The sequence below is a fragment of the Pituophis catenifer genome, unplaced genomic scaffold, assembly GCF_029215685.1.
Source record: "Pituophis catenifer annectens isolate HBS135680 unplaced genomic scaffold, rPitCat1.0.hap2 SCAF_2, whole genome shotgun sequence".
Taxonomy (NCBI): Eukaryota; Metazoa; Chordata; class Lepidosauria; order Squamata; family Colubridae; genus Pituophis; species Pituophis catenifer.
This window is the reverse complement of record NW_027256882.1, coordinates 67,766,035-67,785,296: the sequence shown is the minus strand read 5'-3', so window position 1 is coordinate 67,785,296 and position 19,262 is coordinate 67,766,035. Positions and strand designations below refer to the sequence as shown.

The 19,262-nt window shown below is 40.3% G+C and overlaps 1 protein-coding gene across 1 annotated transcript; it reads left to right on the top strand.

Annotated features, from left to right (window-relative positions):
* Positions 1 to 212: 212 nt before the first annotated feature.
* Positions 213 to 18,013, top strand: TMEM43 (transmembrane protein 43). Its single transcript, XM_070936890.1, has 12 exons — positions 213 to 385; positions 3,672 to 3,824; positions 4,902 to 5,036; positions 5,672 to 5,766; positions 7,739 to 7,788; positions 8,841 to 8,910; positions 9,166 to 9,236; positions 10,187 to 10,308; positions 10,485 to 10,559; positions 10,663 to 10,764; positions 14,500 to 14,617; positions 15,339 to 18,013. The coding sequence occupies exons 2-12, from the start codon at positions 3,684 to 3,686 to the stop codon at positions 15,539 to 15,541; spliced, it is 1,182 nt and encodes a 393-aa protein (XP_070792991.1). The 5' UTR covers positions 213 to 385; positions 3,672 to 3,683; the 3' UTR covers positions 15,542 to 18,013.
* Positions 18,014 to 19,262: the final 1,249 nt, after the last annotated feature.

Sequence of the window (19,262 nt, the reverse complement as noted above, 5' to 3'; positions counted from 1 at the left end):
TGCGACCTTGACTGGTTCTCAGTTTCGCCTCTCCTTCCCGCCTAGAAAGTTCAATGATATTCCCAGCAATGCTTTGCGAAGGATAGGCGGGGTCAGGGACTTTAGTTCTCTCTGGGCTCCAGGTTATATTGCCCCCCCTCCCACACCCACTTTTGCCTCTATATGCACGCACGCGCGCACGGGCCATCCCAGGTCTGTGAAGGAGGGCGGAGTTTGCCGCGAGTGCTAGAAAGAGAGAGGGAGAGGGAAATTCGCGTCTTATCTGTAGGAGACTTTGGGCGTTACATCTCCTCCGGCCATTAGATCTCTTCCACTTTTAAGAATACCTCGGGGAGTTGGTGCATTTATTTAAAAAAAAAAAAAAGCTCAAAGCACACCGATATATGTAAGTATGGGCTTTTTCCCACCCTTTTTTTTTTAAACTAAGAAAAAAAGTTTGGAGATACTTTGCAAATGGGAAGGGGCAATGGGAAGAAGAGGGGGTCAGCCTCTTCTCCAAAGCCCCTGAAGGCAGGACAAGAAGCAATGGATGGAAACTAATCAAGGAGAGACTCAGTTTAGAATTAAGGAGAAATTTCCTGACAATTAGAACAATTGATCAGTGGAACGACTTGCCACCAGAAGTTGTGAATGCTCCAACATTGGAAATTTTTAAGAGCAGCTACTTGTCTGGAATGGTATAGGGTTTCCTGCCTGAGCTAGGGGGTCGGACTAAAAGACCTCTAAGGTCCCTTCCCACTGTGATATTCTGTTATTCTGCAGCATAGAAATACTAATAAATAAATGTATACAACCAGTAAGAAACAGGTAACCCCTTCATGAGTGTTGACAGCCAGGAGTGCGATCCACCACACCTGATTTCAGAGGAAAGAGACCTGGTAGCTGGCCGATTTGTCAGGCAAGGTTTTTTTTATTTTTAGGAGAAACGCATTTGCTTTATCCAAGGGGTGGTGATAGGGTCTCGCTATTTTTTGGTTGGCAAGCATGAGAAATGAATAGTTACCCTTCCGAACAAATTCTGCATAAAAGATAAGGTGGTTGCTGCTGAACGATTTGACAGAATGAGCTTGCGTGTAAGAGTTTCTGCTTGATTTCATGCTGCTTCCAATTTGCACATACATTCCCATGGAAAAGGGCGTCGTCTTGTAAATTGTTCTGGAGTGTTGTCACTTGCAGTGTTTAAAACGGGCCTAATGCATTTCGATGTTTGCATTCAGGCACAGGCTTTTCTGATTGGGTTTAGTAGTCGCTACTACCTTAAGTTTTGAAGTGTCTCACCTTCCACTTTCTGCTCACCATAACTGTGTCCACCCCTGACATGATTGAGACTGTGTGAACAGCAGCTGTATTACAGTGTTGTGTTACTGTATTTAACTGAAAGTAACTTCTTGAACTGAATGAGACTTATTTCTAAGAAGGCGTGCATGCAATTATTTTTTTAAAGAAGTCATGTCTTGAGTATATTAAAAGTGATGATTAATGTAATAATCAGTCTAGTTTTCTTATTAAGCTATCAAAAGTTTTTGTGCTAGTAAGGAACTGGCTAATAAAGAACTTAATTTAGTTTTATTGCTGGTTGATTTAGTTCAGAAGGCACATAATCGGAGAATAAAAGAAAGAAAAAGAAAAATATGCATTTGTTTCTTTTGTTTGTGTTCTGATATTTAGGCTTGATCCTGTTTTATTAGCTATGGTGTAGGGATTGCTACAATAATACCATTACTTCAGATTAATCTTGGAAGAGGGGCTTCAGAAAGCATGGCAACAACACCTGAGTACTATGACTCATTTAAACACCCATGTCTTTTTCAAGTATTCTGTGACTGCTGTAAAGAGGCCTTCATGGCAACCAAGATATTCTTGGGAACAAATCTGTATTTTTTTCAAAGAGTTGTAGGTGGATGTTGCATTCCACTTCTGAAAGTTCTGAAGAGCCTCTTCTAAACTGAATCCAAAGTTTGTACAAACTTTCTGTGCACAGATTACTTTCATGTTCTTCTCTGAAAAATTACGTATCTTTGTTCCATACACGTTGCTCTAAGCAACTATTACAAAATATTATGGCATAGACACGCCTACAACTATCTTTAAATTGGATGATAGGAAATTTGTTATTGCTTTTGTTGCTAAGTTGTGTCTGACTCATAGCATGCCTTATTATTTACTTATATATATAATATATATTTATTAGTATAGCCTTCTTATTTGCTTTCTTAATGCAAATTTTAAATTGTACTATGTAAACCTGTAACCTACTCATTTTGAGAAGAAGCTACTATAAATATTATGGCTTTATATTGAAAAGTCATGCATTACAATAAGCATTATGCAATTTATTCAGTTTTGGCTTGGGATGGTATGTGAAAGCATATGGGTATCTGGCTCTTAGGTTAGTTGAATTTGTATTTTTTCCATGGTTTATTGAAGAATCTTTGTGCATACACTAGACGATAGCAAGAAATATTAATAGGAAGAGTCATACAATGTGCTAAATCAGAGGTAGACAAATATAACTTGTGGGCTGGGTGTTATCCAGCATTTTGAGATTACACTACAAAAAATCAGCAACAAAATAGACTAGTTTTGAGCGTACCTTTTCCAAAGATGCTACAGAGACTTGGAAGGCCTCTGAAATGCTGTTTATTCTGTTTTAAGTCACAGTTAAATCAGTGACATAGGTGAAGCTAATTAGTGCCACATGCTATCATATTGTCTTGCTCCTCTTCTGCCGTTGCAGAATTGTGATGCTGCAGAAGGAGGATTGGACTGAAAGAGTTCTTCCAAGGAAATAGAGAAGTTAGACTTTTCCCATCTGTGGATAGATGGATAATCCATCACATTGAAATTTAGCATCACAGCTGAGTTTCTGCCCTCCAGAAACTCCCAGTTTATGCTGTCATATTTTTGCTCATCAAGTGAAATCCAAATATGTACCGTATGCTATTGTCCTTGAGAAATCATCATTGCCACTTCAGTGCCATTAGTAAGCCCAGTAAGTGAAGCTATGTTTTTCATTATTAATGGATTTCCTACGGTAGTTAGAGAATTTCTTGTAGCTGCTGCTACCCTGCCAATTTCTACAGAAGTCCTTGACTTACGCCACAACTGAGCCCAAAATTTCCATTGCTAAGCAAGGCAATTGTGAAGTAAGTTTTGTTCCATATTGCAAACTTTTTTGCCATATCATGTAATCATTAAGCAAATCCGGCTTCCCCAATAACTTTGATTGTCAGAAACCAATGGTGATCACATGACCCCAGGTCAGTGCAACTGTCACAAATACATGCCCGTTGCCAAGTGCCCAGATTTTGAGCATGTGGTTGTGCGGATGCTGCAATGGTCGTAAGTGTGAATACTGGTCATAAGTCACTTTTTTCAGTACTGTTTTAACTTGAAACAGTTTAAACAGTTGCTAAACAAATGGTCGTAAGTCGAGCACTACATGTACTTGAATTATAATAGTAGGTGGTAGCAGATGTGCCGTTCAGTAACTCTTTCCTGAGTCTGTTCTGGGAGTTTTAATTAATTGTGGGTTTTAAACTGAATTTTAATTGTATTTATTATTGTTGTTTTATTGTGATTTTATTGCTGTGAGCCGCCCCAAGTTCTTCGGGAGAAAGGCGGCATATAAATTTTAATAAACTTAAACTTTCCCTTTTTGTTCTTTTCAGTAGTTCTCTGAAATGGGTGGAAAGAATGAGCACGTGAAGGTCACAACCGAGCACAAGCCTGGATTTCTAGAGCGCCTGAGTGAGACTTCTGGAGGGATGCTTGTTGGCCTCGCCACCTTTGCCCTGTCTTTCTACATTCTTTTTACCAATGAGGTGAGAGAGAATGGGTCAAAATGTCAGATTTCAGCAGTTTCAAGTTTGAAACACTTCTCCTTCAAAATGCTTATGGCATGCTGTTTTATGAATGAACCAGTGAATAGTTCTGACTATGGAGACTCTCAGTCATCCAGGTCATGGTTGTCCCAAAGGTGCTTTTTCAAAAGGTAGCTGGACTTTCTTTGTTTTTCCCTGAAGACGCTTCTTATTCAAGAAGCTTCTTTTTTTTTTGAATTTTTTTTTATTTTTAAACAAAACATAAAATATAAATCCATCATCCATTATAATTGCAAACAGTGTATCGGTCGGTTACAAATCTTTTGTGCTTCATCTCTATATTCAGAATTTACTAATTATCTAATTTCTCATATTGTCAAACAAATAAACATCCTCATTTATTATTTATTTAAGAATGGCTTTACCGCTTCAAAAAAATTATTCTCAGATATTATATTTATAACATTCATTTCATGTTTCATATTTCATTTCCATGCTTTCTTATCTAGCCATTGATAAAATAAATCCCATATCTTATAATATATAATAATATAATATCTCAACGATTCTCAGAACTGAAGAAGCTTCTTGAATGAGAAGTGAAGCGTCTTCAAGGAAAAACGATAGAAAGTCCAGCTGCCTTTTGAAAAAGCACCTTTGGAATGAATAGTTCTAACTTTTTTTTAATGCAATTTCAAGGAAAACTGTACAATCCTGTGTCAGGATGTTTTGCATTTTTATATTTAGCATCAAATTCAGAATTTTAATTCAATGATTTCTTGTGCCAAATAGTTACAAAATAGGTTTTGTAAGCTGCTTTGCACAAACAGTGCATAAAGCTTGCATGCTTATCTTCCTGCCTTCCTAGATATTATTAGTCAGTTAGATTATTTAAAGAAGAGAAGGTTGATCGTTGAGTTCCTGCAACCAAAGTACTTTATTTTTTTTCTTGTGTAAATGAATTTTCATTAAAAGAAAATCTGTTCTGTGTGGTGATTTCAGCATGAGGCTGCAGGGATGAGTCCTTGCTTCAAGAGTCTACTTGAACCACTTTATTTCTCATTTCATCATTCCTAGGGGCGAGCTTTGAAAACAGCCTCCTCTTTGGCGGAGGGGCTTTCCCTAGTTGTCCCGCTTGACAACATCCAGATTATATCCCATGAGAATGACAAGAAACTTGTGCACTTCTCTGGTATCCTTAGAACATCAAAGGTAAATTTCCTTAGTCCAAACCTTGCTTCATCTTTTCACATTAAAGTTTTTTTTAAAAAAATGTATTGCTTTTTCTGTCTCTTTCTCCCCCCACCCCCAAGTCTTGCTTGTGTTGACTCATTGTGTTGGTGGGGGTTTGTGTTGTTTCTTGGTAGGATAAGCAAAGGACATTGGGAGTGTACTTCAAGAGTATATGTATTCCCAGCAAGGCCACCCAAGCCACAAAAGTCATCCCAGGTGCTGAGCTAAAACAAAATGGCGCCTATAATGAACAGTAGCAATATAAAAAGATGGCAGAGATAGATGAGGCGTCAATTAATACTATGCTGGAAAAGGCAATGATAAACCAAGAAAAGGATGGCTGGACTCACAGTGGCGGTGAGCGCAACATTGGGACATGTGAAAGAGCAGGTTAGGGATAGATTGTCATCTGTCTATACTCTAAAATAAGGTTGCTAGGAATCAAAAACAACTTGACACATAATCCAGCAATCCTCTGCCCTGCTAGGTTAAGTGACTTGTGGCGAAAAATTAAATGTATCCCCCCACCCGCCCACTGTGCATGCTGAACATCTAAGGAAGTCCTTTGTAGATAATAGTTCTCTTACCAACTGATGTTTATTTGCATTTGCTAGCCTCTATATGATCCCAGCTATGGGCTCTCTATTCGGGCAGTCAAGCTCAAACGTCAGGTGGAGATGTATCAGTGGGTTGAATATGAAGATTCCAAGTAAGATGTTTACAGTATTCATGTTTTCTCTGCCTTAAACTGTGCATGTTTCTAGTGATGGTGACAGTGGAACAGGTTTCTTTGAATTTTTGTATTTTATGTAATCCAATTTAGGATTAAGAGAAATAATGGCATATTTATTCTTATGTTTACTAAGTGACCTTTCTTTTCTATCTGTGGGAAATATAATAATGGTTTGATCTAGCCTCCTGGTATCTATTTTTTCCTCACCTATAACAACTACGGTAGTGATTCAGAGCTATAAAGAGTGAATGAATACAGAACTATGAGTCATTTGTTTCTAGCTGGCTTCTGGGCTTCTGGAAAGAATGAGCAGCTGAGAGGTGATAGGAAAATAACCAGCAGTTGTCATGCCTACAGCACCCTCCACATTTCAACTTGGATGTGTGATGCCAAACTGTGCTACAGCGAAGCAGCAGGTAGCACGAAACTTGGACTTTTGGCTTTCCTTCAGATTTCTCAGGCCTAGCAAGGATAAGTGTATTTAGTAGATAGCTTATGTAGAAGAGGGAAATTTGCAGTGAAGGGTTGAACTAGCAAGTCACAGAAGGAAAAGAGGCAGGAGAAATTTAACTTGTCTTTTAGATAAATACATCTTCTTTGTCTAGTTTCATTAATCTCAAATCCCAGTATTTCCCCATGCATTTAGATTAGTTCTCTTATTTGGAAAGTGTTATTATTTAAGCTTTAGACAAGAGAGAGATTGTGCTGTAGTAAGATACAAGAATATTTATTTATTTATTTATTATTGAATTTCTATACCGCCCTTCTCCCTGAGGACTCAGGGCGGTGTACAGCCAAAATTAAAAAACATGCAGGACAAATATTAAAAAACAATTAAAAGATATATAAATTTGGCCCAATTAAAACTCATTACCAATTAAAACGTTTAAAACATTTAAAAACAGTTAAAAATTTCATCTTAAGCCAGCCCGGCTTGCTTGAAAAAATGGGTTTTAAGGGCACGACGGAAGGCATTGAGGTCCTGGATTCTCCTTATCTCTGGGGGGAGCTGATTCCAGAGGGTAGGTGCCTCCACAGAGAAGGCCTCCCCCTGGGGGTCACCAGCCTACACTGTCTGGCTGATGGCACCCTGAGGAGGCCCTCTCTGTGGGAGCGCACGGGTCGATGGGAGGTCGTCGGTAGCAGCAGGCGGTCTCGAAGATATCTAGGCCTATGCCATGGAGCGCTTTGAAGGTGATAACCAACACCTTGAAGCGCACCCGGAAGACCACCGGGAGCCAGTGCAGCTCGCGCAGGAGCGGTGTTACATGGGAGCGCCATGCTGCTCCCGTCACTACCCGTGCTGCTGCGTTCTGGACCAGCTGGAGCCTCCGGGTGCTCCTCAAGGGGAGCCCCATGTAGAGAGCGTTGCAGTAGTCAAGGCGAGAGGTGACGAGGGCGTGAGTGACTGTGCACAGGGAATCCCGATCAAGAAAGGGCCGCAACTGGCGAATCAGGTGAACCTGACAAAAGGTCCCCCTGGTTACAGCCGTCAGATGTTCCTCCAAGGACAGCTGCATATCCAGGAGGACTCCCAGATTGCGAGCCCTCTCTGTGGGTGCCAATGACTCGCCCCCAATAGTCAGTGATGGAGTCAACTGACTATATCGGGATGCCGGGAGCCACAGCCACTCAGTCTTGGAAGGGTAGAGAGAGGTAGGCAAAAAACATCAAACAATGAACTAATTATAAAGTTCCTTCTCTGGAAAGAAGGCCTGTGTTTTTATCTTGGAAATGTTTTACTAAAGCTCTACAAAATCTTTTAAAATGATAGTAATGGGGAGGGGCACTATATGAGGGCACTATATGAGGGCATTCACATTCATACGAATTAGTTAAAAATTTTGGCTAATTTTAGCTAAAATTATTTATAGTAAAATTGTGTAAAACATGATGGACTTTTCAGTACTTTATGTTCATCTGATGATGTTTTCCCCCCTTCTTGTAGAGAATACGAAGAAGATGGTGAAGTAAAGAAAGAAACAAGATATTCTTACAGTAAGTTTGCTAGTAGAAAATTTTGTCTCATAAAACAGTCACTTTAATATCCGGCACCTCTTTTCCAGCTAGGGAAGAGCTGTCCTTGCAGCTACAAAAAATGATGGTGAAAGTTGTCTGTTGAATGTCTACTGTCATATAGCTGTTATAAGGGAGAACCACTGAAAGAGAAAAAGTTACCAATTTTATCTATGACATGAACTTGGAACATTATTTTTATTGCATTTGCATTCTCAAGCAGTTAAATCTTTTTAGTTGATTACAAAATGCTGAAGGAAACAAACATATTGTCCTTTTTAGCCAGGATGTTGCATCCACATTACTGATGTTTATCTTATGACAAGGTTAGCTGAACTTCAGTGCTTGCAGACCACAGAAAGCAAGTTTTCATTGGATTTTATTCATAAAATCATAGAGTTGAAAGGTGGCTTGATAGTAATCCAGTCCAAACCTGTCCTTTGGGAAGGGCCTGCTTCAAACAGTGGTTATCTCAATTTGAAAATCTCCAAGTGTAAAGGAATGTGAGAATAACCTTGGAAGATGATGGTGTGGAGAAGAGATCCTGCCTTCCTATAGAAGATATATGCTATTTTACTTTTTCTCAGTCTTCTCTTCTGTAGGCTACATTTACTTAGTCCTTTTAACTATTCCTCACCAGACTCAGTTTCCAATCCTTTCCCCATCTTTACTCTACTTCGTTATTGTTCCTTTTAGACTGCGGTCTAGAACCAGAGTCAATATTAGGAAATTATAGAATGGGAATATTATTTTTCATGATCTGGATTCTATGCTTCTGTTAATAAATCTCAAAATAGAATTTGTCTTGTATTTGTGTCTGTTCATGAACAGTAGAATCCGAGGGGGAAAAAAACCGTAACTAGCATGGGCTTAGAGAAGAATTCTGCCTGTGATGTTCACCAGTACCCATTCCCATATAAGAGCTGAAAAATTATAGGGACAGTGGGAAATATCCATGATCTGTGACTCCTGGGATGTTTTCAAGGAATCAGGATAGTATTCTTCATATTCTTATTTCTTTACTCCCCTTTTAGATACGGAATGGAAATCGGAAGTTGTGAATAGCAGAAATTTTGATCGAGAAATTGGACATAAAAACCCTAGGTAAACTTGATAATATTCTATACTGTGGCTCTTCCAATACTGTCCTTAGGATTCTAAATTAAGAATCTGAGTAACATTTCTAACTGATTCACGAGATTGTATTCTGGATGTTAAGCAAAGTAGCGTTGGTTGTTGTGTTGGGAAACACTGGAGTACATCTTTGTGGTGGTTAATAGCTAGAAGATTTGCTAATTCTTTTGTGACTTTGTGTCCACCATGCTAAAATTCATCTGGTAATTCTTTTTGTCTGTGCAGTGCCATGGCTGTTGAATCTTTCACTGCAGTTGCTTCTGATGTTCAAGTTGGCAAGTTCTTCCTTTCCAGGGGTATGAAGCTTGGATCTGAGATATGTCTAAATATATGCATACTAAGATATACTTAACAAGGCAGATAACGGGAAAATCCTCCCAACTTTGTAACATTTGGAAAAGTAGTTAAATAGCTTTTAATTTAAATCATGGTTTTCCAGTTCCTGTGGTTTACATTTTATGGAGCAGATCATGAGACAGTATCAAAATATTTCATGGGCTTTTGGATTAAGTACTATGTTCTAAGGCATAGTATAGTTATTCTATGCATGAGATATTTGGCATCCCTATCTGGATGTTAGCTAAGTCTGTCTGTAGGTTCTTAGGTCAGGCATGCTGTTCCCCACCACCATGCCTGCTTTTTCCTTTTTTAATTTGGCATGGTGAGACAGGAGAGTTAAGAAATGGTAGAATTAAAAGCTATTTTTAAGCTGTTGAGTTGAACTTCTGCTCAGTGCAGGAATTCAGCATCAAGCATCTCTGACAAATGGACTTTTAGGGCTGTGCAAGAACACATTCAGTGAAGGGACATCCACTATATTGCTGGGTGGTTGTTTCTGCAGTTTAATTATATTTACCATCAGGAACATTTTTCTAACATTAACCAAGAATCTGTCATTGTGTAATTTAAGGCAGTTATTCCATATCTGATGCTATGGGATGATAGAAAATATGTTCTTAACTTGTGTCTATGTGGCATTCATTTGGGTACTTGGAATGCTATGATATTCCTTCTTGGTGACCATTTTCTTCATAGGAAGAATTTGGAAAGTTTATTAGATGGAATAAAATGAGGAAATTTCTGGCAAGACACCATGAAGGATGGCCCTATTTGTTCCAAGCTCTGGCCATGCCCATTTTATGCTATGGGCCTACCTCCTGAAAGAGCACAGCTTCATTGAAGTTTCCCAAATAACTCCATAAGTCTCAGGCAAAAAATAATTTCTTATTCCTATTTCTACTTTTAGGCCTCATTGAGAAGATTAATAATTTCAAGCAGATGAGCCTATCAAAATTGGAAGATCCTCATGCAGATGTGATCCGCTCAGGGGATTATTTCTTTCATAGTGAGAACCCACGGCGTCCAGAAGTAAGAAATGGAAGAGGAAAATAAACAATTGTTCCCCTCTGCCCCAATCACTCTGAATTGCACTTTTTTACTTGAGCTGAGTTCAGAGAATATGAGAATCTTGGATCTAAAATTTCCATTGGGAATCTTTAGTTGTCCAACAGTTTTGTGTTGTTGTTTTTTCTCCCTCTTTTTAGGTTGGGGATCTTCGTGTTTCATTCTTCTATGCAGGTTTAAGTGAAGACTTCTCACGCACAGCTCTACCAGATATGGTAAATGTTCCATATTTCTTCAAGACCTTCTCGTGTAATTAGATAAAGCTCTCCAATTTCAATGTGCAAATTTCTTTAATTTCTCACTTCGGCCCCTTTTCAGGTGACCATAGTTGCTCGTCAGCAAGAAGATCACTTGGTTCCTTACCAAACCAAATCGGGGGATGTCTTAAATATTCTCTATCCTGGAGAGCTCACAGCTGAGGTAAGGGTTACAAATCAGTAGAGGGAGAAAAGTAGGGAAGAGTTATACATGTTCTATTTGCTTAAATAAAGGAGAACAATTCCCCCCTCCATTCTCTTGAATTATTGCTTAATGGAAGTGTCGAAGTGTAAATCAGCCTCATTTCCCCCCTGGGGTAATTGCACTTAATTAGAGATGGATGGATCTTGTTTTCCATGCTGTATACTTTAAAGAAAGAAAAACCGAAATATATATATTCTAATAAGGATTTTATTAAACATAGAAAAACTAGCTAACTACATCTTTACTGGCAGCATATCACACAGACGAACAAAAGAAGAATAAATCAGGAAGTTAGAAAGGAAAAAATGTAGACATGCGCAGTAGCTCAAAGTTTCACAAAGACTAGTCTTATCTCTGTTGCTATAGATACGTGATAAAGTTCTCTGGCAGGCTACCGTAACACTCAGAATGGACGCTCGGCTGACAAACACATAACACACTGACAGGAAGGGCTGTAGCTCAGAGGTAAAGCTCATCATTGCAAATAAAACAACTCTGATTCAGTTTCTGGCTGATGCAGCTCTTGATGGCCTTATCTGAAAACCTAAATGGCGAACCCGAAAGGTTCCTGACGGAGCTTGGGCCGTTCCCTGAGACCCTAACACACGACTCGACTGAAGAGCTGGTGGCCGCCTGGGAAAGGGCGGCCGCTGGAGCTTTGGACCGCGTCGTGCCTTTGCGGCCTCTGACCCGATGCCGATCTCAACTGGCTCCTTGGTTCTCTGAGGAGCTGAGAGAGATGAAGCGTCGGAAAAGACGCCTAGAGAGCATTTGGAGGACTAGTCAATCCGATTCCGACCGGACACAGGTGAGGTCTTATATCAAGACCTACCTAGTGGCGATAAAAGCGGCAAAGTCTAACCACTTTTCCGCTCTTATCGCATCTGCAGAGAACCGCCCAGCCGCCTTGTTTAGGGTGACCCACTCCCTCCTCCGGGGGGGAGTGCGGGAAGATCCCTTGCAGGGTCGCGCTGAGGATTTTGTGCAATTCCTGCACGATAAAGTCGCTCGGATTCGGGATGGCTTGGACTCCGACTGGATGAGTCCACGGGAGGAGACGAGGGCAAGTCTTGAGAATGTTACCTGGGAGGAGTTTGATCCTGTGACTCCCGAGGATGTGGACAGGGTTCTGGGTAAGATTAGTGCCGCCACGTGTTTATTGGACCCGTGTCCCTCCTGGTTGGTGCTGGCCTCCCGGGAGGTTACACGAGGCTGGCTCCAGGGGATTATAAGTGCTTCTCTGAGTGAGGGTGCCTTTCCTGCCGCCTTGAAAGAGGCAGTAGTGAGGCCCCTCCTCAAGAAGCTTTCCCTGGACCCGGCTGAATTAGCCAACTATCGTCCAGTCTCCAACCTTCGTTTTGTGGCGAAGGTTGTTGAGAGCGTGGTGGCACGACAACTTCCCCGGCACCTGGATGAAGCTATCTATCTAGACCCGTACCAGTCGGGCTTCGGGCAGGGGTACAGCACTGAAACAGCATTGGTCGCGTTGGTGGATAATCTCTGGAGGGCTCGGGACAGGGGTTGCTCCTCTGTCCTAGTCCTATTAGACCTCTCAGCGGCTTTTGATACCATCGACCATGGTATCATGCTGCAGCGGTTGAGGGGGTTAGGAATAGGGGGCACCGTTCTGCGGTGGTTCTCCTCCTTCCTCTCCGACCGCTCGCAGTTTGTGTTGGCAGGGGGACAGAGGTCGACCTCAAGGCATCTCGCATGGGGAGTGCCGCAAGGGTCGGTCCTCTCGCCTCTCCTGTTCAACATTTATGTGAAGCCGCTGGGTGAGATCATCCGTGGTTTTGGGGTGAAGTGTCATCTGTACGCTGACGATACTCAGCTGTACATCTCCACCCCAGACCACCCCAACGATGCCCTTGATGTGATGTCCCGCTGCCTGGAGGCCGTGCGGGCCTGGATGGGGAGGAACAGGCTCAGACTCAACCCCTCCAAGACCGAGTGGCTGTGGCTTCCGGCGCCCCGATATAGTCAGCAGGTGCCATCGCTGACTATTGGGGGTGAATCCTTGCCCCCCACAGAGAGGGCTCGCAATCTGGGTGTCCTCCTGGATGCACGGCTGTCTTTAGAAGAGCACATGACGGCCGTGGCCAGGGGGGCCTTTTATCAGGTTCGCCTGATTCGCCAGTTGCAGCCCTTTCTGGATCGGGATGCCTTGCGCACGGTCACTCACGCCCTTGTCACCTCCCGGTTGGACTATTGTAATGCTCTCTACATGGGGCTCCCCTTGAAGAGCACTCGGAGGCTCCAACTGGTCCAGAATGCGGCCGCGCGGGTGGTTATGGGTGCAACTCGTTGCGCCCACGTGACACCCTTCCTGCGCGAGCTGCACTGGCTCCCAGTGGTCTTCCGGGTGCGATTCAAGGTGTTGGTTACCACCTTTAAAGCGCTCCATGGCATAGGACCCGGGTACCTTCGAGACCGACTTCTGCCACCAATAGCCTCCCACCGACCAGTCCGCTCCCACAGAGAGGGTCTCCTCCGGGTGCCGTCAGCCAAGTTATGTCGGCTGGCGACACCCAGGGGGAGGGCCTTCTCTGTGGGAGCCCCAGCCCTGTGGAATGAACTGCCCCCCGAAATACGAAAGATCTCCGATCTCCGGGTGTTCGCTGCGCTCTGAAGACCCTGTTGTTCCGCCAGGCAGGGCTATTAACATAACGTTTTAAATTGGGGTATTTTAAATTTCTGGGATTTTAATTGGAGCCTAATTATTTAATGATTTTAAATTTTAAATTGTTGTCGTGTTTTTGTGTTTTTAAATAGGCTGTACACCGCCCTGAGTCCTTCGGGAGAAGGGCGGTATAGAAATAAAATTATTTATTTATTTTATTTATTTATTTATTTTAACTTAAATTGGCAACCCTAGTAGGCAAAACTGAGTTTAAGTAAGTGGATCAGTGTAGGTTAACTTCCCTATAAAACTAATTTTTCTCCAGTTCTACTAGTGGAATTTGGTTCTGATCAGTGTAGATGTTTCATTTGTAGACATTTCTCCAGTTCAAAAAAAATGAATGCATTCTCATTTGCGTTTCTCATTGCTTTCTTGCTTTCTCATTTAGCAGCATAGATAATTTTGATGGATTAAAAAGTGTTTTCAGTTTCTGCCAAAAAAAGTAATGTGTATAGACAAAGAAAAGACATGAATGTATAATGTTTTGCATGTCAAGAATGGCACAAGGGGCCTTGCAGAGCTTATCAGGGATTGCTTGCAGGGTGGAACAAGAGGAAAATTAGTATGTTCTAAAATCTGTTTTTCTTAAAATTCTACCTACTCATAAATTTTGCCTGTACCTCATTCTTCCATCCATTTTACCCTGTCTTTAAAATATTGATCTGAAGTTCAGCTGCAGTTGAAGAATCATCATAAATGCTCTGATGATGCCATGAGAACAAAATTGACGATATTTCTTTTGTTTTCAACTAATCAAATTAGTTTTAAACATGGTTTGTCAAAACAATTTCAAATTGTAACCTAGGGTTGTTCAAATAATTTTGAAACCAGCATTCCTCTTAGAATATGTTAGCAGATTATGGAGGGGAGGGGGATAGGTTCAGGCCAGCAGCCTCGGCATTGTGTCCAGTTGCATTGTGTATCCTGCTGATCAAAAGAGTTAGCATGATTGGATGCTGATAAAATACCAAGTATATGACTGGAAGTGCTAACTAAATATCAAATATTTTTAGGAAGTATTTCAGAAGGAACATGAGAGTAACAGCATGAAAACCTGGGGCCTACGTGCAGCTGGATGGTTGTCTATGTTTTTAGGCATCAGCCTTATGACCAGAATTATTCATACCCTGGGTAAGTGTTGCCACTATCCCCCTAGTTTGATTTCTAAATAAAGCATTAATCAAAAGTTGTACTGAAGTACCTTCAGGTCTAAGTGTTTTTCTGGTGAGACCAGTCTTATTAGGACAACCTGGTCTACCCAAATATGGGGCAGAGTATACTGCTTCCGCTTTCACCTTCAGGTCTAAGAAACATAGTCATCTAACATGATAAAGAATATTAATAATTGCTGTGAAGCTGAATATTGTTCCTGGGCTCAAATGTTGACTCAGGAAATAAAGATTTTCCTTTCTCATGCTTATGTTAAATGAATAGTCCAAGGGATAGAATCGAAGAGGGTATTTCAATTGTCTCAATTCTCTAGATGAGATAACTCATAGGAATGTGGGGGAAAGCAATTAGTTATTTCAGCACTGTGTTACAGTAAAGAAGTGTTTCTATAAGCTATGAAAACCAAGTACTAATCAAAGCTAATTAAAGCCTGTGGTTAAGGTGAGAATTTAATAATAATACTATTCTTTATTGCTGAGTGCTGAAAACATATTTAGGTAAAAGTCTGTTTTTTTTCTTCCTTTAATGGTCCATAGTCGGTAGAGATGAAATTTCAATGAATTCGGTAGGCATTGGATTAGATTTAAAGCAGATACAGTTTGCTTTTATAAGCTTACCAATGAGATTTTTATTTATTTATTTATTTATTTATTAAATTAATTTTTATTTTTCCTTATTGCAGTGGATTGGTTTCCAGTTGTCCGGGATCTGGTTAACATTGGTTTGAAAGCATTTGCCTTTTGCTTAGCCACTTCTCTCTCATTGCTGACCATTTCAGTGGGCTGGCTCTTCTATCGGCCCTTCTGGGCACTATTGATTGCTTTGTTGGCTGTAGTTCCCATTCTGATTGCAAGATCTCGGGTTCCATCAAAGAAACAGCAGTGACATCATGGAAGAAGCACCTTCTTTGTACTCACATTTCTTTGGAAACTTCATACATTCAATGTTTTTATCATATTTGAAGAAAATACCATCATGGATATTTTTGCTCAAAACAAAACACTTCTTTATATTGCAGTACAGAAAATGCACCATCAGCGTGTTCTATAATCATTTTAGATATGTTACTTTCATTATGCAATCCAGGGGTAAGGAACTAAGCATTTCTGAATTATAGCTCCCAGGAGCACGGGTACCATGGTCAGGGGTACTAAGATCCATATATATTTAGACCAGGCCTGCACAGCTGGTAGAAAAGACCACATTGATAAAATAAGTGCAGGCCACAAATAGCAATAGCACTTATATACCGCTCCATAGTGCTCTGGGCGGTTTAGAGTCAGCATATTGCCTCCAATATTCTGGATCCTCATTTTCTGATCTAAGAAGGATGGAAGGCTGAGTAAACTTTGAGCCCATCAGGATCAAACTCTTTTGACTGGGGGCAGAGTTAGCCCACAACAGTGGCCCCCAACCTTTTTGGCACCAAGGACCAGTTCCATGGAGAAAGGTTTTTCCACAGACCAAAGGGAGCGTGGTTTTATATGCTGCCTACATCCTGTGGATGGGGCTTCACTTGTTGGCACAGCCTGGTTACTGGCATGCCACGGACTGGGGATCCCTGGCCCACAATACCGCATTCTAGCCACTGTGCCACAATGACTCAAAGCAATCTGTGATGTGCCAATTAGTTCTTTGGTGACAGTATTGGAAGTGGCAGTGAGGCCTGCAGGTGTTCGGTAGCATGTCTTTCAGAGTGGCAGTGAATTTATTGACTTTTTAAAGAATGCTGGAATGCGACATGAAGCTGCTTGGCTGGTCAGATGCTGTGCAGGCCTGATCTAAACATTGACAGGTTTCATACCAAGTGGAAACAAACTTGGAAATAGAAAGTTGAATGAAATGTAAAAAAGCTAAGCAAATTAGGTTTCCTATGCAACTTATGTCAAATGTCTTCCTATCTTCATGGAGAATAGGTATATGGACTCAATGGGGATCATATGAGGCTTTGAAGAGTGAGTAAATCCTTGTCAGATTAATCTATTCCTTATCTATAACTTCATGTATTATAGCTTTACTGCATGCAACTTTTTGAAGTTTTTGTCATATTTCACTTACCTTCATTTTTGTTATTCTTACTATCCTGTTTGAATTCTCACGTAGGTACTTACTTTATCTGTAACACCTTGAATTATATGTGGATCAAAGTATCCTACACCACTCTGGTATTTCTGTGATGCTGTTTATTTTCACATTACTATATTCAGCATTATTGTACCTCAATCTTATGATTTATACTTATCCATGCTTCATTTTTTTTCAATAAGTAAAATAATTTATGATTTCAGGTGTTTGTTTGTTTTTACCTGTGACTTGAAAATTGTTTCCTGAACCAACTCAGTAATTTACTGATGGTTTCATGAATTATGATTTTTAAAGACAAACCAAAGATATACCCAAAGGGAGAAGAGACTTTCTGCTGTTCATGTAACTTGCTCCATGGGCAAATTAATATATTTGTTTTTTTACTGAAAAATTATGTAGAGTAAGGTTAGGTACTCAATGTACTAATGGTACTCTGGCAAAATTTTTATTTGAAACTTGCCCAATTTCAGGAAAAAAACAAAAGAGTGTAACACTTTAGAATTGGTTGCTTTAAATCTGTACAACAGTTTGTAACTTTGTTGATTTTGTCCAGACATTGCCTGCTTTATTATATAGTATATAATGCTAAGCTAAAATGGTTAACTTACAAATTATAAAAGCAAATGAATTTCTTTAAATCTAGGACTGAAAGAATATGTTAACTATTCATACCCAGAATAGGTTTGTTTCCCCTATAGCTTCAATCACTGCTTTTTCTGGGTTCAGAAATGTAAATTGTGCACACAACCTTCAATTGGACTATTTTATAAAAACTCTGAAGCAATCAAAAAGCCAGTGTATACCCCATTGTAAGCCATTATTGCCAGCAATGAGATGATCCCAAAACATGGGTTACATAGAAACCTTTTATATGGATGCAATCTACTATGGTAAGAGACCTAGGCTCTGATATTCTGTATCTAAAATAATTGTCAGTATTATTTTCAGCTCATTATTAGAGGTACATCAAATTAGTCTAAGAGAAACAACTAAGCCAAGGCTCTAGAAGTAAATAACAGTTCATTAGCATCATCCTGGATCTGCCCTTTTCTTGAATTTAGATTCATTGGTCTGGTGCTATCTAATGTCATTTCACTAAAGTCCAACTACAATTTGCCATGGAACTAGTTATTCATCATTTTGTTAAGATGTCAGTTGAATCACTGGTGCAGAACGAAGCATGGCGGCTGCTTCCAACTAATTTCTAAGATTGTATTCTTTATTTTTAGAATATCATTTGTAAACGTTTCTATGGATGGAAATGCTTTATCTTCTATTTTATGAATAAAACTTCCAAGAAAAATATATGATTTGCATGTGTGTTTTGAAATCAGAGTTCAGTATTAAAGGTAAGAGAGTTAAGAATAGGAAGGTACCATTTATGTCTCTTAACTCCTGGGCCACAGCCCACTACTGGGACAAACCAGGTTCGGAACCGATGCTTGCTCTGACATGCGTAGCTCCACTTGCATGAGCAGCAGGCGCTTGCACTGGCACGTGTAGCTCCATTCACACAAGCAGGAGGTGCGTGTGCTGGCATGCGAAGCTCCATTCTCACAAGTGGCAGGTGTTCGTGCTCATGTATGAAGGTCCATTCACGCCTGCGGCTCACACAAATGGAGCTCTGTCCCTGCACAAGCCTGCCACTCACACAGATCCCTCCCTCCCCCCCAAACCACCAAGCAGGAAAGGTTGGGGACTGTTGATTTAGATCACCAAGTACAAGCTCATGTTTAATGTAGGAATCCAAAATAAAGTATTCCAAACAGATACCTGCCTAGCCTCTGTTTCAACACATCTGGCAAAGGAACATCTGCCATCTGTGTTAGTTTTCTCCATAAAATGTTCTTACTGCTAGGAAGCTATTTTCTAGCATTCAGTTGGAATCAGTTTTCCCCTAATTTAAAATCAGTTATTCTGTATCCTATATTCAAGAACAAGACCATTCTATACGTGACATCCTTTTAAGTTTTTGAAGAGTGCAATAATTTTTTCCCTTCAATCTTTTCTTACAAACATGTACCTCTATCAATGTCTGTTCATGAGACTTAATTTCTAATCTTTTTAAAGTCTTCTTTGTTCCTCTTCCATTGTGAAACTTTCAAATGTGATACCCAGAACTGGACAAAGTACTTGAGGCAGAGCCCTGACTAAAGAAGGATAAACTGAAATATTCATGTATTTTTCAGATTATTTTTTTAGAAAAGACCTACCCTAGATTTAGAACATTCTAGTTTAATAACTTAAGACATTCCTTGAAAGGGAGACAGACTTCTGACAGGAATATTGCTGCTTATGAGATAATATTTGGAAAGCTTTTCAACTTTCTTAACCCAATGTATAACCGAAGCTAATTCCAGAGCAAATTTCACAATTACTGGGACTGTCAAAATGTTCCTAAGGTGAAAAGGAGGTTCTGAGGGGAAAAACAAACTAAAAATGTTAAGATCTTTAAGAACATTACTTCAGCAACTAAATTAAGTTTTGTTTTAAAAGTTCCTGTTCTTATACTTGTGTATAA